The sequence below is a fragment of the Apaloderma vittatum genome, unplaced genomic scaffold (genome assembly GCF_000703405.1).
Source record: "Apaloderma vittatum isolate BGI_N311 unplaced genomic scaffold, ASM70340v1 scaffold14143, whole genome shotgun sequence".
Taxonomy (NCBI): domain Eukaryota; kingdom Metazoa; phylum Chordata; class Aves; order Trogoniformes; family Trogonidae; genus Apaloderma; species Apaloderma vittatum.
In genome coordinates, this window is record NW_009706505.1 from 15,797 (window position 1) to 43,427 (window position 27,631).

A 27,631-nucleotide genomic window follows, 5' to 3' on the forward strand; every position below is an offset into this window, starting at 1 on the left:
ATGAGCAGTGCCAGTAACTCACTGGCACGGGAATTCTTGACGGATGTCAACAGACTGTGCAATGCAGTGGTCCAGAGGGCAGAGGCCAGGGAGGATGAAGAAGATGAAACTCATATGGCAGCACTGGGACAATACTTGGTTCAAGGCCGTGGGTTTATTTTGCTTACCACACTGAACTCTACTATTGATCAGGTAATAGCTTTTTGCCCTGGCTATAATTTTTGTGTTGAGCTTTGTGTGATGTCTAGCTCATATTCTTGGTGCTGGCTTTCTTGCCTTTTGGTGGGAGAAGTTAATTATGAAGACTAACAGTTCAAAAGGGGATATTGCGCTCTGTCCTTCAGCAAGAATAGAAAAATTAAAAATAGCTAATCATATACCTGTTTGCAGGCTGAACCCAATGTTTGTTAAACTTTTGGCTAAGGGTATGTGTGAAGCTCAAGGGCAGTAGCCTTTGGGTGGAAAGAGAATCATAGAATCATTATGGTTGGTGAAGACCTTTAAGATCATCAAATCCAACTGTTATCTAACTCTGTCAGGCCCACTTCTAAAGCATTTCTCTGAGCATCATATCTAAATGGCTTTTAAATACATCCAAGGGAATAGGTTAGACTTTTCAAGAGAAATGAGTGTTTACTGAACATATGATACAACCGGACAGTTATTAATTTGAGAAGGTCCTGGTTTAAGGCAATAAAATAAAATATACATATTTTTATTTTGCTTGTTGGACCATAAGACATACTAAAATGTCTTTGCTCAAAAGCAAAGACGTTTTAAATAAAGAGGTGATCAATTTTTACACATCCGTGTAGCTGCAGATATCCATTTCCCTCTTCTTTCTCATCCTTCCTCTTCAGCACTGTTGGATATGTCCTAAGCAACAGGTAGTATGAGATGTGCAGTAAGTCTTTGTGTGCTGAAACTGCAGATCCTGGTGTTGAAAAGTAATGAACCAAGTGAATCTTGACTGAGTTTATTCAGCTGCTTTCTTAAGTAAGGTCAGCTGTTAATGCAGGTCAAGTTAGTCTTGCAGATTTATATTTCCTTCATGAGGTGACTTGTGCAGGGATCAGTACTGGGACTGGTGCTATTTAGGACTGAAACTGTTCTGATAGTTCTGCGTAGTGCCCAGTGAAGGAATTGTTTTTAAATTCTGTGCGTTCTACTGTTCTTCTCTGCATTGAAATTTTTACTGTTGAAGTCTTAAAATCCTAGTAGGAGTGAAAATTTCGTGGTTATTCTGGGGTTTTTTTTTTGTTTTTTTTTTTAAGAGGAGTAACCTTCCCTTTTTTTGCCCCATAAAGCTTCACCTTAATAGCATAACTTGATAAATGTAAGCTTTTACATTTGCTTAAAAGTGTCCTTTTGGAGAAAGCAGAAAGTTTTCCATAAAGTTCTTCTGTAATTATTAAAACGTAACTTTGGAGTTTCAGACTTGGCTTGGGCTTTGTGTTGGTTTTGTTTTAAATCAACAAGTTATTTGCTTTTGACTTTTCTTGTTCTTTGGATGAGGAGTTCCTTCAACAAGAGAGGTTAGGAGGGCTTCATATAGAAACAGTTGCAGTTGTGTAATAAATAGCTTAAATGCTTCTGGTTGGCTCTGTCTAATGATGATAGTGCTCCTTGCATTTAGGTCATTTTTGCAGCACAGAAAGAAGCAGAAAGGCATGGGGAACTAAATATTGAATGGTTTTGTAAAATAAGGAAGGTTAATCTATTATTTAAAAGTAGCAAAACTTTTGTTTGTTTCTAACATAGGAGCTGACATGTCGGGAAGAACTTCTTACCCTCCTCCTATCACTTCTGCCATTGGTGTGGAAAATCCCTGTCCAAGAAAAAAAAGCAATAGGTATGTTTTATCACTTACAATATTAAGGACCTATAAGTAATTTGTGTGTTACTACAGAACATAGGACTCCTGACTAAAGAGTAATAGTTCATTGTAATACCTATCTTCTTAACATAGAATGGAGATACAGGTTCTGCAGAGAATTTAAACTCAAAACCACCAATGTTCTGTCAGTGTATGAGGAAGACTGAGATTGTAGGGAGAAGGTAAAGGCTCTTATGTGAAAGGCAGTGTTCGTATTACTGTGTGGCTGAACTTGATGGTGAGATTTATTTTTTTTTCTTTCCAGGTGATTTGGGGGAAGAGATTTAAAAGAGTACATACTATTTTTTCTAATGTGAAGTGTTTCACAATGAGTAGAAGAGGAAAGCATACTGATTCTCTTTAAAGACAAAAATGGTGATACATGCTGACATGAGATTGGTTAGAGTCAATATGAGACAGACTTTTTCTTCTGAAATTGAAGAAATGGGAAATAGAGAATAAGCTCAAAGCCAAACGGTGGACCACCAAGTTTGAGAGAAGCTCTATATTATCAGGGAGGCAGGCCTTGAAAAATAGAAGAATGCTAGACGATTATCAACTTCTGTTCAGGCTTCATTCCATAGCAAATACGATCTGTGTCAGAAACTGATGTACTAATTGAGGAATCATATAAGAAAGATTTAAGTTAACTGAGAGTCAGTTTTAAGTGAATTAAAGAAGCTAAGCGATGATGCAAACTAAATTCCATGTGACAACTGAACCAGGAAATGGCAGCAATTTGGTTTTGTTTGGGTTTTGTTTGGATTTTTCTTCCTTTTTTGTTTTGCACTCTTAAATTTGTCTGATGTATTATTTCTTCTATTAGAGGATAAAACAAATTGGATTAAACAAATGAAGTTAGCTCTCTGAGAGAGTTCCTAAGGATTCCTACCTGAAGCTATCCCAGGTTTTTTTGCTGTTTTAAACTCCTGCAAATTGAAAGCTTTTGTTAATGTTTGTGGATTTGGGATATTTAAAGTGCCAGTTCCATAGCACTTTATTATATAATAAACCTTCCTCCTTGCTCAGTTGCATCAATCTTTCATACTTAATTGAATTAAACATTTTGTTAACTTATGAGTGCTTTGTGACTCTTTCAGGGGTAGTTTAAAATGCTGTTGTGTGAATAGATTTTAAGATGTCCTGGTTTTGCTCTCTTCATAATATACAGTTTTTACTTCTACAAATTTCCTTCTCATAGTACTGATGGAGTAAACATGATGTTTATCTAGTTGTGCACTAAAAGCTTTTTTATTTTATTTTCTTGGACTGAAATAAATCCACCTGGATGAGGCAACTTTTTTCTTTCTGTACAGGAAATATCCTTTTTTTGATAAAGGATGCCTAGTTAATTTCCTGCCTCCAAAACAGATGAGGCTTCTTAAGCATCATAGCTGACTTTTATGAAACGGCAAGGAACCGTCATGTTTGCACATGGAAGCATCTTGTCTTTCAGTGTTATCAATGACTGTAGATATTTTGTGGGCTTTCCGGGTTTTGGTGGCGTGGAGACTGTTATTGTTATAAATATTGAACCTGGCTGGTGGATGCTTGCAGTTGTTTCATATTTTGTATTGTACTGCCCAAAGCATCCAGGTACAGTTCTGTCCCTACTTAAAAATGATGATGAGTTTTATCCAAGAACATAGATTTTTTTTTTTTTGTGTCTGCTTTTTTGACAGTTTATAATATGACTTTACCCATCCAAATGAACTGATAGTACTTGCATTTTATTCTTCCACATCTTCTTGACCATTGAATTAGAGTTTTATATTTGCTATTTTATACTTCATACTTGAAAGCTGCAGGGTTTTTTAGCTTGACTTTTGTGGGAATATTCAGCACCCTAAATATTATTCCTTTCCATCTCCTTCATGTCCCTGACTGTTTAAAAATCCAGTACTTTATATTTCTTATTTTGGTGTTTGGAACAATTAACTCTGAAGTAAAGACTGAGGTCTATCTACTTGAAGATCTGCACTTAGTAAACGACCTGTTACCATTAGTAATATGCATGCATTTTATGCATGAATTCTAAGAGGACTGTGAGTTAAAGCACCCAGTTCCTACAGCAGCTGAGTGGCATAACGTGACAATAGGTCATCAAGTTGAAAAACACCTTTATTCTTCCCTTTAGAGTTTTTCTTCACTTCTTGTGAGACAGGGCCATTTGGTGATGCTTATAGTGAGACTTCGAATATATCAAATGGTATACTCAGAGTAAATATTGCTTGAGTAACTGCCTAAAACTGCTTTCGTAGCTAAGTATTTAATAGAGATCTCAGAGTTGGTATCCTGCTGATTGATGTTTTACTTCTTTGTATTAGTATGTCTGACTTATCCCAATTTAAATAACTGGAGACTTGTGGCAGTATTGTTCCTTTATATCCTGTCTGTAACAGGCCAGAAGATTTTTAGACTAAGCTTTCTTCCCTTTGCTTATCCAAAAGTTTCTTTATCTGCCTGTATAACATCTTTTCTTAAAAGAAGGTAAAAACTGTGGCTCCAAAAAAAGTTATAGGAAACTCTCTAGTACACTTTTGTCTAACCCTAGTTAAAAAATGAACTCCTTTGTCTAGGCTTTGAAAATAGCCACTATCATTCTTAAACCTGAAATATTGCTGACATTTTTATACTAAAAATGTCAGGCACAGGTATATGTAAAATCATGACCTATTAACATATGAATCCATTTCATACTTTTAGGCTGGAAGCATTAAATTATAAAATTAAGAAAAAGGCTTTTTTATTATGTGACTGAATGTTCTGTTAATGTTCATTTGTTACCTTTCTGTTTCAACAGATTTTAAGATACCCTTTACAGTAGACATATGCCTGACCAAAGAGAATAATTCAAGTTCTGTGAAATCTACTCAGGAAAAACTAGGCTTAGATGGAAGCACTCGTTCATCTCTTCAGACTTCTGTAAAACTAAATTCTCGATCTCGAAAAAGTGGACGTCTGCGCAAAACCACCCATCGTTATTCTGTGCGAGATGCAAGAAGATCTCAGCTGTCCACTTCTGATTCAGAAGGCAACTCTGATGACAAGGCTACTGTAATAACGAAACACAGGCGCTCCCAGTTACTGCAGCCTTTTTTAACAAATCCAGTTAGGGACAGCTACCTTGCAGGTAGAAGTGATTGCCTTCCTGTGGAAGCGCTACCAGATTCTAATCCTGATGCCGCTAATCTAGAAGATTCCAGCAAAACTCTTCCAGCATGTGAGCTAAACCCGGAGATTTTGAATGAGCCAGCTGCAGGAATTGCTGAGAGCAACATGGATAACTCTCCTTTTGACTTATGCCATGTCTTACTATCTCTCCTAGAGAAAGTCTGCAAATTTGATGTTACTCTGAACCACAGTTCTGCGCTTTCAGCTAGTGTGGTGCCGGCACTGACTGAGTTCTTAGCAGGGTTTGGAGACAGCTGCAATGTAAGTAGTCCCACAGAAAATGAAGTAGTTTCTGCAGGGTGGACAGAAGAACCTGTGGCTCTGGTCCAGAGGATGCTCTTTCGAACAGTGCTGCATCTCATGTCTCTAGACATTAGCAATACAGAAACCATGCCTGACAATTTGCGAAGAAATTTAACAGACTTGCTTAAAGCAGCGTTAAAAATCAGAATTTGCTTGGAAAAGCAACCTGATCCATTTGTTCCAGGCTACAACAAAACACTACAGCAGCCAGTTCATGAAGACTACATATTTTCTAGATATCGTCACAGAGCCTTGCTTCTACCTGAGGTTATAGAAGGAGTCTTGCAGATTTTGATCTGCTGCCTACAAAATGCAGCCTCCAATCCGTTCTACTTTAGCCAAGCTATAGATCTGGTTCATGAGTTCATACAGCATCAGGGATTTAAGCTGTTTGAAGTAACAGTGTTTCAGATGGAATGGCTGTGTATGAAGAGTGAGGGAGTAACTGGGGAAGCCTCAGAGCATTTGAAAACCCTAATTAACAGCATCATGAAAATAATCAGCACTGTCAAAAAAGTGAAATCGGAGCAGCTCCATCAATCAATGTGTACAAGAAAGCGGCACAGACGATGCGAGTACTCACACTTCATGCATCACCACAGAGATCTCTCTGGGCTCTCTGTATATGCTTTTAAAAACCAAGCTTCCAAAAACCCCTTTGAAACTGCTGATGGAGAAGTTCATTATCCTGACAGATGCTGTTGCATTGCTGTTTGTGCACACCAGTGTTTGCGCTTGTTGCAACAAGTTTCTCTGAGCAGTACCTGTGTTCAGATTCTCTCGGGTGTACATAATGTAGGAATATGTTGTTGTATGGATCCAAAGTCTGTGATTGTCCCATTGCTTCATGCTTCCAAGTTGCCCGTATTAAAAAACTTTCAACAGCACATATTGAACATCCTTAACAAGTTTATATTGGATCAGCTGGGTGGAGCAGAAGTTTCTCCAAAAATTACGCAGGCATCATGCAATATATGTTCTGTTGACTGTGATCAACTTGCTCAGCTGGAAGATGCCTTGCAGGGCACCTCTAGTGATGCTGGCCTTGCATCTAGTTCTTCTTGCAGAGTTCAGGGAATTCTGCCTAGCAGCGGATCTGAAGATATGTTGTTGAGATGGGATGCATTGGAGGCTTATCAGGACATTGTTTTTGAAGAAGACAAACTACGTGGCATGCAGGTTGCAAGCCACATTTGCCACTTAATTCAAAAGGGAAATGCAGTGGTCCAGTGGAAACTATATAACTGTGTTTATAACCCTGTGCTTCAGAAAGGGGTTGAGCTAGCTTGCCATGCACAACAACTCGGACTAACTACAGCTGCTAAACACACGTGCGGTTACCCGAGCCAGTGTTTGCCCTCTGAAGTACTTCAGATCTATTTGCAGATGCTCCTTGTGTTGCTTAAATCCAGGTTGGTTGATTTTCTATTCATTAGTGTAAAGTGTTCTGATTATGTACTGAGCTTTGTATGCTTGTTGCTGATCATAATGTAAGTTGTTTTTGGACTGTAGGCAGCACTTGGATATTACAGGGGTGGCAAACAAGGTAAATGCTTGAATGGCATAAGATGAAATCATAGATTCATAAACCATAGAAAATGAATGCTCTCTGAGTTATGATCTTTAACAAGCTCAAGTGTGTACAAACAAATAAAAAAACCTTTCTCCATGCCTGTGACATGCTTTTTGCCTCTTCATTCCTCATGCTAAAGTGAGTCAGGAATGTTGAGGAAATTGATGTGTCAGGTTTTTTTGGAGTTAAGACTACTTAGTTTTTTTGATCAGTTTACCTTTCGCCTCCAGACAGGTCTTTATAGAAACCACCTTTCAAAAATAAGACTTGAGAGTTTCACTTGTCCTGAAATAATGATTTTCTATTTAGAAAATCCTGTTCATTTGAACATAGTTTTTATGAAGAAAAAGAACCCACAAACATTCTTCCAAGGCGTGAAATAGAAACTCTCCTGTTTATTGTTGCATTGATGTAATAGTTGTTTAATACAATATGTGGAAGTTATCTCAGAAATCCATGTGTCCTTTCGTCCAGGAAAGTTTCTGATCTTTTGTGTTGGAGCCCTGATGAACTGAAGTGAATTTTGTAGAGTTATCTTAAACAATTGCAAAGAATAGACTGGTGTTCCAGTTTAAGGGTTGCCTAATAGATTTTGAACTACCCTAACCTAACCTAAAATGTATCATGAGCTATTAATTTTTGAAAGTGCACTTATTGACAAAGAGGCAAGAGAAGTAAAGTTTAGATTTAAAAAAAAAAAAAAAAGGTATCCTATTGCTTACTAGCTTAAAGCTGGGAATATGCAAGTAAGTACACAATTCATTTGATTCTAGAACGTGTAACTTAGGTACAGTGAAAGTTGTCCCTATGGGAAGGAGATGGAAGGGTAAGGAAGGTGGATGTCTACAAGGAAGTGCAGTACACTGAGATCACAGATCCTCACACTAAATTTTTTACGAATTCACTGTAATACTTGGAGTGGAAAGAAGGGGAAAATTTACTTGGAAACGAATACACTGGAAGTTGGGTTGTTGTTTTTTTTTTAACATTGAACGTCTTGGTGTAACAATTGCACAAAAAGTTCTGCCAGAAATGTATTCCTAAATTCTCTTTAAAATGCATTGTCCATGCCACTAATAGACATAAAAATGTCTTAAAACTTCAGGTTGCTTTGAGAAGGAATCTTTGCCTTCTGGTGAAGCTACAGGAATAAAGGTATCTCATAGCTCCAATTGGGAATAAGAAGTTAGGGGAAGAAAGTACCACTAAGCAAATTTCATAAATAGTTAATTGAACACCTGTTTTATTTTCTACTACCAGATGGCTGATGCTTACTTGGGATTCTAGAGTACTGCAAACAAATTTCTCCTCTCTTTAATTTACAGTAATTTATAGCAATTGACTGTAAACATGATCAGTCCTTGGTGTTATTCAGGTGTGTAGAATAATGTTATTTTTGGATAAGATGTGTCATCTGAACTACATGAATTTGTGGCTGATTTAAAAGGTAACTCTTATGCTTTTTCTTGCAGGGTAATTAGAGACTTGTTTCTGAGTTGTAATGGAGTGAATCAAATGACTGAGTTAAATTACTTAGATACCTTAAGAAGCCATTCTTTGAAAGTATTAGAGACTTTGATACTCTGCCTTGGTGATCAACAAAAAGACCAAGCAGTGCCGGAACTGGAAGACCTGAACAATGAACAAAAAGAGTCTATGTCTGACTTGCCTGCTTCTCTTTGTAGCCAGCATGCTGTTTCAGAAATTCCTCAAAGCCTGAGCAAGTTTTATGCTGGCTTGAAAGAGGCTTACCCGAAAAAGAAGAAGTTTGTGAGCCAAGACATTCATGTCAACACAATAAACCTATTCCTCTGTGTTGCTTTTTTATGTGTAAGTAAAGAAGCAGATAGTGATCTGGATTCAGCTAATGACTCTGAAGATACGTCAGGATATGATAGTACAGCTAGTGAGCCGTTAGGCCACAAATTACCGTATCTGTCACTTGAAAGCCTTACTTTACCCTCTCTGGAACATATTCAGAGGGCTGCAGATGTTTGGTCCGTGTGTCGTCGTATCTATTTGAATAGTTCAGTTTTCCAGAGACAGTTCCATAGACTTGGAGGCTTTCAAGCATGCCATAGATTACTAATGCTTGTAATTCAGAAACTTGCAAAAAATAGGGAAAAGGAGCAAGAAAAGAGGGAGAGGGTATTGACTGAAAGCAGCAGAAGTTCACATGGGAGTCCTCGTGGTGAGCTGCTCAACAAGGATGACTCTGAGTTGGCTAAAAGCAGAGATGTGACACAACGGGAGCTTGATAGTTCTGACAGTCTTAGGGATGCAGAACAGCTGATGTCTGAATGTGTCTCCTGTGGCAGCACTTTGAGTAGAGAACACACTTCAGTTACTTCAGTTGCCAGTCTTGAAGGAATAAAGACTTCTGTAAGAGAAGAGACTGAGTGGGCACTTCAAGGTATCAGACTTTTAGAAGCTCTGCTGACAATCTGTCTACACAGTGCAAGCACCGTGCAGCAGGTGGAAGTGGAGATGTTTCACCAGGTACTGCGCAACTTAGCTTATTTTACTCAAAATAACACTGTGTGTAACAAATATAACAGTAATGTAGGCACAAGTTCTTCCGGAGTTGAAAAATGTTTATGCTCTTGATATGGTACTGTATTTTATGTGTAGTTCTGAAAGCATACAGTTAACTGATTTGCTTAATTGTCAGAGGTGGTGGTCAGTGAGTGTGAAAGAATGGGAGTAACTGAGTAAATCAGCAGTTGATGTTTCTAAAGAGGCTTTTCATGTGTCAACTTATTACTTTTTGTATTTGACAATATGCCAAAAGTTGGAGGAGAACTGCATGGGCAAGGTGTGAGCATTATACATTGACTCACACATAGTATGTTTTATGACAGTTCTGGTGCTTGAGAAAGAGAAGTATTAGAGGGCACAGGTACTGAAAGGGCACCTGAAAAAAACTATTAATTAAACCTTAGAGGTATACTAATTCAGTGTTTCACAAGAAGTCATCAATTCATGGATGACGCTTTCATGGTGCTTTAATGTTTTAATTGCTATATTGAATTTTACTTGGTAATTTGTTACAAAAGCAGAAGGTATTAGGTACAGGAGAGAGCTGGGAACTGGAGTTCTGTCTGGGCCACTTGCTGTTATTGTAAACTCGGACATGTCATGTTAAACTTCTAGTAATGTTGTGGTATAGTTTAAAGGCGCTGTGTACTTTAAACTATTTGAGATGTTTATTTTTGAAATGGTGTTTTCACTTGTAGTGTTTGAGAAACAGCATGTTGCCAGATTTTTTTTCAGTGTGCAGATTGCTTAACTGACTAAATCTGTCATGACAAACAGGATGAATCTTCATTGTTGCAAGAGTAGGAAGTCTGATGGTTTTAACTGAGAAGTCAGATTAGTGTAGGTGGAAGAGGAAGTTCTTAAATGAAAGTACTAGACCATTTCTGTTAACTAAAACAGAATTAACATGAATCAAAATGTTTGTCTCCTCCAAAACACAGAGTACTTGTGTGGATGATATCTTTGTACAAATAAGAGAGCAGCTTGCTCAATCAAAAGTGATAGAAACTGACCTGGCAAAGCCTCTCTGTGATTCACTGCTTCGTGTTGCGTTGGGCACTTCTGCTGCTGATCTGGTTCATTCTGAAGAAAAAATTGAAAAGGTATGGAACACCAACTAAGTAGTCTAATTCTAAATATTACAAGGTTTTCTCAGTCAAGTTTTTGTTGTTGAGGTCTAAAAAACTTGATAGGACATGTTTAAATGTGTTTGGTTACTGTGACTGTTGAAGATTAATTCTCTGATTCTTACATAAAAGTGTGTAAGTTGGATGCTGGCTACTGATATGGTCCCCACATTTACTGCTCAGAAATGGGTAAAGCCCCAAAAAGGAGCAAGCTGTGTTACACCTTATGGACACACCTGAAACCTGATGATCTCTTCCCTCTTTCATCCTGCACACACAGTGTGGCAAACCCTACAAGGGAGAGCTTCAAACAGGGGTGTTGACTCACCTTAGTGCTTCCAGGCACTCTTTACCTTAGAGTGAATGACAAGGTGCATGTTTATGATGATCTTGGAAACGTGGTTATTCTTGATGCGTTGGCCACTTGCTTACCAAGTCAAGTAGTTAGTAAGAAAAACCCATCTCTGCAGAATCCGTTTTTTTTCTGTAAGAATGAAGTATACTTTAAGTATCTTGAGTTTCTCAAAAGCGTATGATTAATTATTTTGCCAGTGAACCTGGCAAAAAGACAGCTGGAACATTCTAAATAGCTTGCTTTTCTGACCAAAGGTGGTAAATTTGTTTGTGTTATACAGCCACATTACACTGAAAAGGAGCCTGTGTCACAACCTGAAGATATTTCTGAAGAAACTGAAGAATCACAGTGCTGTAGTCTTAAACTGTTTGCTGAAGAGGAAGGGTATGAAGCAGATAGTGAAAGTAATCCTGATGATAATGAAACCAGGAATGAAGGTAAAGGTGAACTTTCCGAATGTACGAGGCAACTTTTATGAAATATCAAAGCTTGCATGTCTTTTGAGATGTACAAAAATAGGGTGAGCAACAGAGAGCTTTAACAGATAGAAATACTTGAACTTTTTACTTCTAGGAGGATGCATAATGAATATTCTTACCAAGTGTTACAGGAACTTTTCTGTCTTGCTTCTCTTAGCTTGTGACTTGTGCTCCTAAGTCATGTTGCTCAAATGTGTTACTGTGGTTTAGAAATAGTTTTCTCCAGTGATAGTTATCAGTAGTTTGTTTGAAAATCAGTGCTAAATTTTTCATTTGGTATCATAGCAATCTGTTAAAAATTAGTTAGTCCAGTTGTATCATAAAATACCCAGTTGGAAGGGACCTCAAAGATCATCTGGTCCAACCTTTCTTGGCAAAAGCACAGTCTAGACAAGATGGCCCAGCAGCCTCTCCAGCTGAATCTTAAAAGATTCCAATGTTGAGGAATCCACCACTTCCCTGGGGAGGTTGTTCCAGTGGCTGATTGTTCTCACTGGGAAAAACTTTCCTCTTGTGTCCAGCTGGAATCTCCCCAGGAGTAACTTATACCTATTACTCTGTCTTTTCCATGTGACTCCTTGTAAAAAAAGGTATCTCCATCTTCTTTGTAGTTATCCTTTAAGTACTGGAACACAGTGATAAGGTGACCCCTAACCATTTCTGAATTAAAATCTTAACCTGAAAAATTTCCATGAAATGTATGTCTGTACTAAAATTGTTATTTTAAATATTGTGTTCTAAAGTCTCTCCAAGAGGTAAGAGGAAAGATGTAAATGATTTTTTTTTTTTTGCTGTATCAATTGTTATGCAAATATTCTGTCATGTACTGTTGGGCATTTTTTCTGAGTTAAATGACTGCTTTTCCCAACATTTTAACAGAAAATAAATTTAAATGTAACCCGTTTCTTGGCAGAATTCTATATAGAAGCTTGAGGCTCTATTATAATTTTACTGCTATGTTTCATAGATTGCATATTTCATCATTACTATGTATATACAGTTCCCAGAAAATGAAGGCATATAATTTAAGAGCATGTAATGGGAGAAACTGCATCCTTGCCCTTCTTTATTAGCAGGAAAATAAAAAATCTGAAGCAGAATGGAAGATCATACTAACTTCTGAGAACTGTTTATAAGCTAGTGACTATTTTTGTTTTGTACCTATAAAAAGGTTGGAGAAAATATGTCTTTGGAGAAAATATGTCCTTGGATATTCTACTTAAATCATGCAAACTGTATTCATCTAAGTAAGTTTGAGTAAGACAAGTGTTTTCTTCCAGGAGCAGACACAAAGGCAGAACCAGGATGTACTGGTCCTTCAGGTTATTTTAATGACCTAGCTGAAAACATCAATCAAGGAGAATTACTGTATCCTGAAATCTGCATGTTAGAATTAAACTTGCTCTCAGCTGGAAATGCAAGTTTAGATGTGCTTGCTCATGTATTCCAAAGCTGCCTGAAAATCGTCAGCCAGAAGGAGAAAAATGCCACTGCACTCATAGAACAGGTAAAAATGTTAATAAATAAAAGCAGCAGCTTAGCAGTTGTATATCTTATTTTCTTCAGGTTCATAGTACCAGTATACCCAACAGAGTGATCTCGGAAATATTCTCATTTGTTATGGCATTTGATAAGACCTGAAACAACATAAAGGACTGACGTTGCCAGCTGCATTGCATTTAAGTTACCAGAAACTATTATTAACTAATGTATTGAAAGATATTTGACATACATAGCTTTTGAGCTTCATGGTTGCCTTATTTTATCAAGACTTCTCAATCATTAGAGCTAAGCTTTAATAACTGTCACGTGCTTGGAGGAAAAATCCCAAAACAAATCCTGTGTTGGTGTATATATGTATGTAAACATTCTAAATGAATATGTACTTCTAGAAACTCAGTGATGTACCTCAAATATTTCATGATTTTATTAATAAGTTTATATTACAAATCAATTATGTTTATGCCAATGTCCTTGCGATCCTTTGGAATTTCTGATGGTTAGCTTTTTTTTTTTTGCTTTATAATAACTAAATTGAGTATTCCTCTTTTGCAAAATAGGAAGATAAAGTTATAAACTTAAAGTGCTTGCTTATATAATCATCTGGCTAAGAAGCAAAGTTAGAAAGTTAGTGCAGGAAAGGAGATTTCTTTATTTCAGTATTCCAATTCTCTGTGTGAATTATTAGGTTTAAATCACTAGCACACATGTATTTCTTGTTTTCTGAGCAACACATGAAAATATTCACAATTCAAAATCTCGTTTTTGTAAAATCATATAATGGCTTGAGTTGAAAGGGACCATCAAGATCATCTAGTTCCAACCTCCCTGCCATGGGCAGGGATGCCTCCCCCCAGACCAGGTTGCTCAAAGCCCCATCTAGCCTGGCCTTGAACACTGCCAGGGATGAGGCAGCCACAGCTTCTCTGGGCGACCTGTGCCAGTGCTTCACCAACCGCACAGTGAAGAACTTCTTCCTAATGCCTAACTTAAATCTACCCTCTTTCAGTTTGAAGCCATTACCCCTTGTCCTGTCATTACAGTCCCTGACAGAGAGTCTCTCTGCATCTTTCACTAAGTACGGGAAGGCTGCTATTTTTATTACTCCTCCATATTTTTTTAGAAAGAGCAAACTATCAAACCAATCAATTTAGAGACTTTTTTTAATACCTTAAAGGTTATTTGAAAAATCTCTAAGATGTATTTGTGAAGTATGCTCTTAAGTACATGACTTGGATATTTTTTTTAATTACTCTTTAAAGTGATCCTGCATAAAAAGTTTAGAGAAAGGTTGAATTTGCTTTCAGTATTGCAAAACTACATACCAATATATTGTATTTTTCACAACTTGTCAAATCCTGTCATTCTGTTATAGGGGAGAAGACAAGGGAGATCTCAGATGCTGAAATGACAGTGGCTCAAAGATTTCTTTCTAGAATCATTTGGATTTCAAAGTCTCTCTTGTGCAGCTGAACTGTACAGAGCATGAAAGAATATTCATTAGCAGATATAAGAAAATATTTCCGTAACTGGCATTATCTTTACTTTAAAATCAATAGTAGACAAGAATTGATTGAAAGAAATTATTTCTAAGTTCTTTGAGCTGGTGTTTATTCTTCAGATACCAATTTCCCCTATGTTTTCTATTAACAGGGAGCAGTCAAACATCTTTTGGGAGGATTTTTAAATATATTGACACAAACGGAGTCTAATTTTCATGGTGAGTTCAAGATCTAAGTTAACTTAAATTTTGCTTTTTATGCTTTCACAATGTAAATGCAAAACTGACAAAGCAAATTCATTGGCATGTATGAATTGATACAGCTACTTCTTTAACCTGTGACACAAGTATCAAACTTCTGTGTAAATACAGGGTTATTTCTGTGCTAGTGGAAATCTGTTATTTAAACACATGCTGGCAGATCTGAAAACGTTGAAATCAAACTCTAGGGTGACAGTGTAACAAACATTTGCTCAGGAAAAATAGCAGTTATCTAACTCTGTCACAGCATGTGTGTTTTTTATTTCAAATTTCTTTGTAACACAGATCTTTGCCTCGATTGAATTTTATTTCTAATTAGGAAAGCAGCTTGTTAATCCAAGAATGTGGAAGCAAATGAAATTCTGCCACTAAGGTGGCTTCATGTGAGGTTTCTCCACAGTAGGAGATGATCCACACCCATCCCGGGACTTTGATCCCTGGCTTTGTGGGGAGAGCTTTGAGACTCTGAGACTCCACTTTGTTAACCTAGGAGCTAGACTTAGTGTAGCTATCTAGATTCTTCCTATGAAATTTTCAGCGTTAGGGTCAAGAATTACTATGGGGTCTCTCTAGAAATCTTGTGATTGTTACTGCTTCCTTGAAATGTTTTCACAAAACACTTTTAATTCCAATTGTTCCTCGTAATAGTATGGAACGTGAATTTTTAAAGCTTTTTAAAAATTGCTTAAAGAACATTATTTTTTCCTGCTTCTTTTTAGCATGTCAGATGGTGCTGGTAGACCTGTTAGTTTCCTTGATGAGTTCACAGACATGTTCAGAAGAGCTAACTCTTCTTCTAAGGATATTTTTAGAGAAGACGCCTTGTACGGTACGTCCTTTCATGTCCAAGAATTTTGGAAAACAAGGAGACTAACACCAACATTCTACCTAATCAGAACAAATGAAATCTGGTTGTAGAAATAATTCCTTCTCAAAACATGAAAAGGAAACATGAGATAAGGGAGGGTTTTAAAGTGTGTGTTTGAGTCCTGGGAACTCTTTTCAGCACAAGAAAACACGATTCCTCTTGAGGAGACTGACAGTGTGGTTATGGATGACATAACACTAAGACTATAAAATTTGTAGTAACTTCTTTATAAGGCATCTTGCTTTTTCAGGAATTCTTTAGCAGCATGAATTACTTTCAAAACTGTCTTAAGGTGGTTTGTGCAATGCTGAGTCTACTACTTGCATGAGATGTATTGCTGAAACACCTATCTATTGGTTTGTGTGGGAGTCCATGGAAAAATACAAGTAGAAATAAATACAATGTTGTGGAGCCTGAAATAGTACCAAGCAAGGAGACACAAGTTGATTTTTCCCAAGGTAGTTTTAAATAATTGGTTAAGTAACCGGAGCAATTTTGGGCTTAAGGCCTTAGCTAGTTTTGTTACTGATCATGCAATAAAGTGATGGACTCTGTGTGCGTTCTTAACCAGCCTCAAACATGGCGTAAAAGGTATAAATTAATTTGTTGGCACATAACAAATGTGTGATAAGATTGTGCAATGACCATCTGCTGTGTTTCAGCTGATTCTTAAGCACACTAATTTTTGGAGATTGATCTGCCTAGATTAAATCCCCAAAACTCTTGAGCCATAGTCTGTTGAAGTTACTACATTATGTTTTGCAAATGTGTGTCAATTTGTATATGGAAGTCCACCTCTGTTGGCAAACATGAATATAAATTTAAATGTTTAGTCCAATGACACTTGCCTGTAAACAGTTTGTAGGGTTTTTTTTCTCATTTGTTTGGTTTATTTCTTCTAGGAGATACTACTCAAGGGTGTATTGAAGATTATAGAAACTAATATTTATATGAACCCACTACAGTACCTTGCCTTCCCTTTGCTACATGGCACAAGTTTGAATAGTAGTTCTTCACAAAAATCTGTTAGCACTTCCAATGGCAAAGCTGCTGTGCTATTAAAAAGAGCAAAATCTTCACAGAGTAAGAAAGAGGCAGATGGTGAAAATTTGAGTCACCAGCTGCTTTCCTCTTGGCACGTAGCCCCAATTCACTTGCCTTTAGTTGGACAAAACTGTTGGCCACACATGGCTGAAGGCTTCAGTGTCTCACTGTGGTTTCATCTGGAGTGTGCCCCTGAAACAGAAAATTTAACAGAAAAGGGAAAAAAAAACAAGACAAGAAGCAGACTGATAGCTGCAAGGGAGAACAGCTTTGACAGCACAGGTGAGGATGTAGTACTTCCAGTTTTCTATTTAGGTAGCACTGCTTACAATTTTTATTAATTGATGTGTCATCTACAAAAGGTCAAATATTTTTTATGATGGATATTCAAGACGAGTGTTAGTCTTTCTGGTATTTCATAGAGTACTTTATCACATACTTTACAGACAAAACACATCCAGCCTTAGTTCTTAAGTTAAATTAATTCCTGCTTCCTTTAGAAATTTAGTATTCTTACTGAATTTCTAACTTCAGTAAAATGTCTTTATGCTATTTAATATTATGCTGAGGAAAATACTAAACACTGCAGCTGAAAGATCATGGGGAAAGACTGTGCGCAAGTTGATTTAGTTTCCTGTATTGATGAAGCCAGAGGCTTTTGTGATCTTTCTCTTTAATAGAAAGCTAGTAAATCTTTGTGGTTTAGAATTTAAGAAAAAACAACTAAATCCCCTCCAATTAAACAAATACCAGTTCTTTGCAGTACCCAAACTATTTCTTTTAACAATCGATAGCTGGCAGGACAAGTGCTGTTGTGATGTATTTTAATTATGTGTAAACATGTTTATATTTCTAGAAGAAATGAAGTCTATAGGAATGGAATACCTAAGCCTGGGAGATAAACTTGTTGAAGATGGCTGTATTCATATAATTTCACTGGGTTCCAAGGCACTGATGATACAAGTCTGGGCAGACTTGAACACTGGAGCATTCGTATTTCGGTATGGTGTAATAGTCCAAAAGCACCCTTGTGAACATATGTATTGCTACTTCCAGTAGCAGCTTGCAGAGAGTGCTGGTGGAGAGTAGAGGAGTAATTTCTACTAGTCATCTTGCAAAGTGATGACAACATCAAGTAAGCTTACTGCTTACAGATCTACAGGTTTACCGGCATAAAGTATTAATGTCTGGCCTAAATGTTTCATGTAGTCATGTGCAGATAATTGCCCAAAGAAAGATGCAAGATCAGTCATAAACATAACGCAGTGCGAGGCAGTAATTCAAGTATTCATGAGATGAATGTGTGAAGATAAACAAAAGCTTTTGTAACTGTAGGTTTTCACACCTCAGGTGTGAAAACTGCGGTTATTTAATACTTCCCATAACAATCTTGGTTTTAGTCTTGTGAACTCTTTTTTTAGGCCTAGTTTAATTCTCGTAAGTAATGTATCCTTAAAATGAGTCCACAGCTGCAATTTTAGAACACTTTATTTCACAGCTTTCAAAGCATCTACATTTTTTCAGTAAACCAAATTTAACTTTTTTGTAAAATAGATGTAATATCCTTATCTTAAATGTAAGCAGATTCATGCAAACAGGTTAAATAACTAAGTTGAAACCATAATGTGGGGGTTTCCCTAGCTTATGTTGGGCACTCAGAGTGTAGCATTGTGATGAAAAAAACTATCTCTGAAAGTTAAGGAAAGGAACCTCAGTGTAACTGAGGCCAGAAGAATTGCAGATTTGGGGCTTAAAATGCAAATTTGAAAACAAACACACAAACTTGATTTTCCTTTTCTCTTGTTTTCATAGTATGTGCATGGATCCAAATGATGAGATGAAAGCTGGTCTGCTGGCACAAGCTGAATCTCCAGAGAATATTTTTCTTCTGGGCAGGTGGCAGCATTTGGCAATAACTTATCGGCAGGAGCCAGAAGGCAAGAAAAATATTCACGGGAAGCTGTTGCTGTGGGTTTCTGGTCAGAGGTAAAGTATACATTAGTTGTATCTAGATGTTTTATCTTCTTAAAAAGATGTTCTCTGGTAGGAAAACATTTTCACTGTTGTGATGCAAGCTGAGTTTACAGCTGAGTAGTCTTCTGGGGATACGAGAGGGATGTCTTACACTGCTAGGAATTACCTAGAAATATCTGGAATTGTCTTGATTGTTTTGAGAATCTTCAGTTCATATGGTGAAACAATGCAGAGATCAGTGTTTTTCTTCATCATTGATAAATGAAAGAGGTAAGTACTATAAGATTTTGAGTAAGATCCAAAAAAAGCTTTGGCATGAAGTTAAGATTAGGCATAATGTCTCTGATTAAGTTAAGAACCTGAATTAAGGAGGAATGTTTCAGGTGCTGGGAGTGTTGTTGAAAGTAGGAATGAAGAGGAGATGGAGAGAAGGCAGACAATTTGCTACATAGAGATACGGAGACAGGAGAAGTTAAAAAATTATTTCAGAAAAGATCTGAACGAGCTGTGGGAAGTACTACTACTTCCACTAAAAACTTAAGATTTGTGCTCCTAAATGAGGTACCTGATGCTGGGCTGGGTAAGCTTGTGCCTGCATGAAAGGCTTATTGGTTGGAGAAAAATGAATTTATTAAATATTATAGTATTTATCCTTTTTTCTTGAAATCCAGACCATGAAGACTTCCTTTGTGTCCTAAGTATGAAGCAGGTGATCAAAATGCTGTTGTAAAACAATTAGATGTATCACCAAAATTCTTTGCTATAAGCACCAGTACTAAAGGCATTCCTAAAACTGTATCTAGGAAAAAAGCTGTTGCACAGTTTTTCTTCTGTAGTTAAACCTGGAACTGTAAAGTGTAATACTTGGAAGTAAATTGGAATACCTGGAATTATAAAGTATAATACTTGACATAGACCTGCTCAAGGTGGCCTACAGGAAAGATGCAGAAAGGACTCTTTGTCAGGGAGTGTAGTGATAGAGGGTGAGGGGTAATGGTTTCAAACTGTAAGAGGGTAGATATATTAGATAATAGGAAGAGATTATTTTCTTTGAGAGTGGTGAGACACTGGCACAGGTCGCTCAGAGAAGCTGTGGCTGCCTCATCCCTGGCAGTGTTCAAGGCCAGGCTGGATGGGGCTTTGAGCAACCTGGTCTGGTGGGAGGTGTCCCTGCCCATGGCAGGGGGTTGGAACTAGATATTCTCTAAGGTCCCTTCCAACCCGAACCATTCTGTGATTCACTTTGTTCTTGAAAGTACATGGAGTTAATTTTTAAGCACCTTGATTTCCTCTCCTGCATTTTTAGTCTGCGCATGCTGATACGCGATAAAGTCTAAATGGGGGAAACTAAAAAATACTGGTGTTCTGCACATGTGCAGTTAATTAGGCCTCTCTATATGTAGAGTTAGTTGCCAATTTACTAATAGATGAGCTCTTCTAGGAAGCTTCAGATGACCTTTATAGTCTAATTAGTGTGTTTATGTAAATACACATAAGGTTATTTGCATGCTCTCTGAAAGCATCAAGCTTATTGCCCTTGGCTGTGCAGCGCGCTAGCTCTGACAGTGTTCCCTGGCATAAGCAAATCCTCAACATGGTATTTTCCAACTGCAGTTTTCATGATGTGCATTAGCATATTCAAAGGTCTTTGACTTTAGGAGTAGTAGAAATTCTTGGAAAAGTGTAATATTTCAGTAGTTTAAATAGTGTTATGTACAGTTTCTGTATATAATAAGTTTTAAGCCTAAACTGAGTATTTTACATAGCAATTTTGAGCACTTCTTAATATTTAAACTTGTTTCTTTTTATATGTATTTTTAGGAAATGTGAGATTAATTTAGACTATGCACTACCAAGGAAATCAAGCTTATCATCTGACAGTAATAAAACATTCTGCATGATTGGCCATTGTACATCATCTCAAGAAGAATTGCTTCGATTGTCGGGTAGATGGTATCTTGGAAATCTGCTTCTATTTAATGGTACTCTTGTATGCTTTTTTTTTTTCCTTGAATAAGTCTACATTTCTTCTTCACCATCCAAGATCAAAGGCTTAATTTGATATTTTAACATGCCAAGCTTTTAGATTAAAAGCAACAATGCATTCTTTGCCAGCATATCAGAGATAAAGTAGGCTAATGTTGCAGTATTGGGTACTTCCTAATGTGTCCTTCTGCCACTATTCTCTTGCCTTCTTTTTAGTGCCATAATTGGCAATTCCAGTTACCTGAGTGGCTTTTTTAAAAAAAAAATTTCTTTAAATAATACCTTGAGGTAGAGGATAGACAGATGGTGGTACTTTCTCTGGGGTTTTTTGTTTGTTTTTCTTAAAGCACTCAGTCTCTCCCAGCTGGAAAACTGATTTTACTTACCTGCTTCTAAACTACTAGCTTCAAATTACTTAAAACAAGCATATTAAAAAGTAAACTAAATCTGAACCACTGAATAATTGTGAGTTAAGTGTGCTTGTTTGTGAAACTGCTGGGATTTCTTCATGTGCAGTGGCTTCGTCAGGACTGCTACACAAAGGAAATCAGTTTGCCAGAGCGTGTGATGTGTGTGCAAGCGCTGTGTGCGTGTAGACACAGTGTATTGGTGGAGGCCATAGATGAGATACTGTTCATAAATGTAAGCTCCACCTGGTGAATCTACCCGGCCTGATTGCCTTGTGCCTACAGCCAGCGAAATGGTGTATCCAGAGAGCACTGGATTTGCTGCTATGCAGTTGTTGTGCACCTATACATCACAAACTTGGGGCCTTCTGGGTGCCTCTCTTGAGTTTTTGCATTCTCAAAACCAGATGACCTGAGATTGCAGTCCAGAAAGGGAAGGGAGGTTCGTTTTGCCTTACATTTCCCACATATTTTTATTTTTTTACCTCCCTGTTAGTTGTAGTGAACTTTCACAGTTGTTGCATCCTTCATAGTCACTCAGCTCTCTGACGTGTTGTAGCATGTTGTTGCTATCTGTAATCTTGTTATGCTTTGAAAACTTTGAGGAGGCTTGGACAGATGACTTCTTTCAGTTTAAAAGAAGTATAATTGATGATTCAGAGCTGCTGGTCTTCAGTTTTCCTGACTTGTTTCAGTTGCCTTTGCCACTGAATTGATTTGGCACGGGATGTGTCAGAAGTCACTGATCTGCAGTAGCTAATACGAAGCATTTGATTGTTTTTCATCAGTAGGGGTTATGAAAACCAACCAGTGATATTCCTTGTAAATTCTCTGCAATCTACTAGCCAATCTATGAGTTTTGCTTTGTTGTATACTAAGGAACTAACAGCTTCTTTTCTGTATTTTAGGTGCAAAGATTGGACCGGAGGAAGCGTTTTACTTGTATGCGTGCGGGCCGGACTTCACATCTGTAATGCCTTGTAAATATGGCAAAACATTGACTGATTGCTCTAAGTATATAAGTAAAGAGATTCTACAATGTGAACAAATTAAGGAACTCTTCATGGGAAAAAAGGAAGTGGATGTTGGGCCTTTAATTGTAAGTTTCTACTGAAAAATGGTTATTAATCTCTTAGAACTAATTAAGAATCTGGGAATGCATTTCTTGCTGTCTCCTAAAGCACTTCACTTTCTCAAAGCAGGCAAGAGCACATCCACTTTCTGTTAAAATCACTGCAGGGTTCTTCCCACTTATTCCAGTGGGACTTGAACTTCGTGTAGGTTGGCATTTCATCTTGCTTTAGGTTGGATTCTGACGACTTGTAGATGTTCCAGCATCTGTAATACAGCATATTTAATCTGCCAGTTAAGGAGGCACCTCCAAATGCCCTTGGAAGAATACATAGCTCTTCTCTCCAATAGTGTAAAGGCAGCCAGGGACAGCTTAGTTAACCTTTTACCATTAAAACTGAGAGGAGAAAGGAAGATTTATCTGACTTTAATAGAAAACAAAAGACTTCTTCCCAATTCTTTGAGGGTTTTGAGGGAGTAAGTTTGCATCAAGTTTGGCTGAAAAGTAATTTTCCAGCTTTTCTCATCTTTCCTGGCTGAAACAGCCATGCCAGCTGCAGGTGTAAATATAGTTGCACTAGAAAAATAATAAAATAAAACTTTTTTCAGTGAGGCCTGCTATATTTGAGGAATTGTTTTCGTGCACTGGTAATTCCTGCTCTATGAATTGCTTCCACTAGAGGGATTTTTCTTATCTTATTCTACAGCAGCTCTGTAGCTGTAGGTAAAGGGTCATTCTGTCTGGATGTGATCCTTGAAAACAACAGTACTACATTTTTTAATAGGTTAAGAAGGAATGAATGGAATAAGTAAAAAGCTTAAGAAATCCCTCATGCAACTTTTAAGCTTATTTTGCCTTACAAAACACCAAGTAACCAGAGAGAAGTGCTCAAGTGATGAATTAATCTCTGCACTTCCACACAGAATGAGAATGCCTTGAATGTAATTATTTCTCGATTTGAAATAACCTCTCAAATATCGTTTGACATTTTCTGTGAAAATGAGCCTGTTACTTTCCATAGGAGCTTTGCTTTTGGTCTGTCTCTTTATCAGTAATGAAACTTCTCCTATTGAGATCCTCTTATGGCAAAGCTGATTAAAGGATAGACTTAAAACAAAAAACTGGAGAAATTTTGAAGAAAAAAATACAAGATAGCTTTCTATTTTTGACTCACCGCTTTAGAAAGGGAAGCAGTTTGCCCAATAACTATGTATGCTCATCTTATTTTAAATTTGTCAGTAACATTGATTTTATGCAAAATAGTTGTAATTCTTCTTCAGGTGATAAGAGGGGGATCATTGATGGAATTTTTTAATGCTTTTTAAACTTTCTGTGCTGTAGCTTTTGCAGACGCTTGCTAAAACTTAGGAATTCTCTTGCGTATAGTGCGCATGCATCCATGTGAAACTTAAGAGCATGCTAATGGTAAAGCAGAAGTGAACTGCTGAAGCTGCTACTTGCTGTTAGGTGGCTTTTTTGCATTTGGGAGGGTTTTTTTTGTATTAAATGCTTTTTTAAAAAAAATTGACTTATAAACTTTTCTTGTTTCAGGAGAGTCTTGCTGTTGTTTATGCCACATGCTGCCCTAGTCAGTACACCATATATGAACCTGTTATTAGACTGAAAGGTCAAGTGAAAACTGTACCTTCTCAGAGACCTTTCAGTTCAAAAGAAGTTCAGAGCAATGCATTGGACTCTCATCACCTGAAAATGCTTCAGCCTGTTGAATATAAAACTCTCCAGGGGATACTACATGAGATTGGAGGAACTGGTGCATTTGTTTTCCTCTTTGCTAGGGTAAGGGGGCTGGAGGAGTGGGGTGCATGTATGTGTTCTCCTATATAAAATTTACCTTGGATCTTGGGTAGCAAATCACCTAGTCTTTAGGTGCCTTGCTCTAGTCTGCTGTGCTTTCTTATTTCTTCAAGAAAATTTGTGTATAATATCTGTGCCATGACACAGACTGCATCATACATGTTGTCTTAAATTGGAAAAAAAATCTAATTCTGTTACATAATGGTTTTAATAATATTGCTAATATGTAACATGTGGTGTTACAATCTCATTTAGAGATCGGGCTTCTAAATGTCAAAAGAGATTATTTTTAGGAGTCTTGTAGAACTGATCATATTTTTTCTGTCATTTTTTAAGGCGCTTGAATTCATTCCATATCTTTAACACTTAAAACAGGATATTCATGATACAAGTGTGAATAAATATAAAACTACATAGTTACTACATAGTTTAATTTTATCTAATAAATAGTGAGAGCTCAGAGAGTACTGTTCAGCTATATTCAAAGACTGTCGTAAGAGAAATTGTAATTTTAAAAATATTAACGCTATGAGCCTTAACTTAGTTAACTTACTTAGCTGTGACTTTACATGGAGAGGCTAATATTTACCTTAGAAGTCTCTAAAATACTACAGCTAATTTCAAAATACTAATGTTGGCCTCAGACTTGGAGGTTTTTGTATGGCTCTGGCAATGGTAGTGTACTGAAAAGTATGTGGAGAGTAATCAATGTGCATTAGATGAGAGGCAGGTGTTCAGACTTCCGAATGGTGAAGATACTGTCTGCTGTAATTTTAACACTGAGGAGAAAATCCTTATTTATGTATTATGTAAATTTATGCTAACTGTGCTGCAGATCTTGCTGTAGACTCTATTTGCATCAGTAAAACAAGCAAACAATTGATCAGCTGTCAGAGAGTACAGGTGAACATGCCTGTAAGTGCAGCAGAATTAACAGGTACACAGGAAAAGAACTGAAATTTGTTCATGTGACACTTCCTTCTTGTATATGTTTGGTAAAAATACAATTTGTTCTTTCTTGAGATTCAGGAATTGTAGGAAGCGGAGTGAAGAATGCTCCATGATCTTAATGTATCGAGTTGCTTGTCTCTTTATGGATGAAAAAATACTCTGGTGTTTGACACTTACAGGTATAGATAGCCTAGACCTTCAGGAACCTTAATTTAAATCTTTCCTTAAACATTTAGGAAACATACTTTTCCAAGGCAAACAGAATTTATTCTTATTAGTAGCTTATGTATTTCATGACCTTGTGACTTTGTAGTATAGCAAGAATAAGTTGGTGACTCTTACCTAAATTTGATCTAGAACAGGGTTTTTTTCTTAAAAAGATTCTTGTAATAGAACTTTTCTTAGCAGATCATCATTTACCACAGTAGGAATTAATCACTTCAGGTGTAGTATCTGAATGCATGCACATTAAGAAAAATTAAGATTACATATATATCTTTAAAACAGATTGAATCCCAAAGTTATGATTTAAGGTTGCAACAGAGCATTTCTAGGAGCTTTTTTCTAAATGTTTCTCATTTAAACTTTTTTATTAAATTTCTTCAGGTTGTAGAGATCAGCAGCTGTGAAGACACTCAAGCTTTAGCACTACAGCTTATACTATCTTTAACAAAATACAACCAACAGAGAGTACAGGAGATGGACAATTGCAATGGTTATTCTATGATTCATCGAGTGTTGGTCAAACCAAAATGCATTGTTGGATTTTGCATGCTGAAGGTAGAGTGCTCTTTAAATCTGATACTTAGTTCAGTTTCAGCACAAATTTCAAAACTTCTCTGATTTTAATTCTACATGTGAAGCTGTCTTGACAAAGGTGGAACGATGATTTGGAGCCAATTTGGTCTAGGGCGTGTTTTGCTTTGAACTAAAAACTCCTGATAGGCAAGGTGAGAACAGGGAAATGTTGAAAGACCCCAATTTCAGAGTAGATTTGGGCAAGGGAGGAAAGCAACTTTGTTTCTCTGAGAGCAAAGATCTTCAAGTAAGCTTAAACTTGTAAGCAATTACTAAAAATGTTTGAGTGCACTTCAAAAACTTCTCACAAAAAAAATATAATCTGTACTGGTATTGTAAGAACGAAGCCCCTTAGAAACCTCCAGTGGGATTACTAAACTCAGTAACTATTTTCAAAGTTGGTTGTATACGTACATGCCTTCACTATTGGGAGTTTGATGTTTGTGGGTTTTTTGATTAAACTGGATAGGACAACTGTACTGCTTGGTGCTCATGAAATTCAAAAAACTTTCCCCCCTCTTTAAGACTCTCCTTGAAGGATGCTGCAGTGATGAGATTCTCTATTTAAATGAAAATGGACAATTTGCGCTTGACACAGATTCTACTGCGGTTATCAAAGATGTTCAATTGTTAGAAAAGCTGCTGCTTGACTGGAAGATATGGTCTAAAGCAAAGGTAATTAATTTCATTTTGGAAATATTTTAAGTGTAAAAGTCAGTATTAAAAAGTGATAGTTATGAAGTCTAAAATTAATTCTACAGTTAGGTGTTAGCAGTTACTAAAGATTTCTAAAATTAATGGTCTTTATTATTCTTTGAAGACCTGGTAGTAGCATCAAGTCCCCATTATTGATGATGTAGGTAGCCTTAGTGTATAAAGTTGTGTAAATGACTTGTTAGTTGAGTGGATTAATTTTCAAGGGAAACTTAAGACTGAGGAAGACATGTTTCCCTCTGGAGTTAAGCTGCTGAAAATAACCATCCAGTGCTAATATAGCAAAGAATATACAAACCTAGTTTTAGACAAAAAGTAATTTTTTGTAGCTTAATCATTTAAATGTGCTTAGTTTTGTATGAGCTTAACTTTTCTTATAGCTTCTAGTTCTGACCTGCCTACTTGCAGTCATTTAGTCTTTTTCGAAGGTGCAAAACTAAGCTGGCTTGGTTATTTTCCTAAACTTCTGGGTGTTGTGGTTTTTTGTTTGTTTTGATTTTTTTATTATTATTGGTGTGTACACTTAGAAATGCAGTTTTGAAGCCATGTTCTTGTTCTGGTTTTGTTTTTCAGCAAGGTGTTTGGGAAACTCTATTAGCATCTCTGGAAATCCTGATCAGAGCTAACCATCACCAACAGATGTTTAACATTAAGCAGCTGTTGAAAGCTCAAGTGGTACATCACTTCCTGTTAACTTGTCAGGTTCTGCAGGTACTTCCACTTTGAAATCCTACTTTATTCTGGGCAAATATTCAGGGAGGGACCAACTGCTATTTAAAATAAATACTTCAGTAGATTCTGTCCTCTGCCTCTAGGCCCCTTTCCTCTCTGTCAACAGGCATTGTTGCTGTAAGCTGATACAGTTTCCTACCAGGTGCTCTATTTACTGCTGGCCAGAAGGGGCGAGAGATTTTTAACCACTTGGTCCTATTTGAACACCTGGGCATGGAAGTTTACTTCCACAATCCATATGTGAAAAGGAGCTGAAATTAACTTTGATCCTGCTTATAAAGACTGAGATGTCTCTTCAGGTCTTCGCTACCGAAAAACATAAATGCTGTGCAAGTCGCAGAAGCTGTCTATCCTGTGTCTCACCAGAGCTAATAGGGCAACTGGCCTGTAATGCACTGTCAGAGCACTCTTCTCAAAATTTTGATCCAGCAGTAGCTTCTTTCATGACACGGAGATAGCTGTTTTAGAAAGGATTTGGGAAAGAGCTTCAGCCCTTTGGTAGACACTTCTTACGAATGTGATTTTTGAAGAGATTTCCTGCTTCTAGTACATATAGAATCACAGAATGTCAGGGGATGGAAGG

General features: G+C 37.1%; 1 protein-coding gene across 1 annotated transcript; it reads left to right on the forward strand.

The window, feature by feature from the left end:
* LOC104271219 (lysosomal-trafficking regulator-like) lies at positions 1-27,027 on the forward strand (the record flags this gene model as incomplete). Its single annotated transcript, XM_009865824.1, has 18 exons — positions 1-192; positions 1,762-1,852; positions 4,680-6,765; positions 8,399-9,425; positions 10,406-10,567; positions 11,227-11,383; positions 12,706-12,932; positions 14,579-14,645; positions 15,407-15,516; positions 16,458-16,881; positions 17,456-17,600; positions 18,412-18,585; positions 20,395-20,555; positions 21,875-22,065; positions 23,590-23,835; positions 25,411-25,584; positions 26,128-26,277; positions 26,890-27,027. Coding segments are annotated over exons 1-18 (5,922 nt in total), but the record flags the coding sequence as incomplete, so codon positions are not given.
* Between the last annotated feature and the right edge of the window lie 604 nt (positions 27,028-27,631).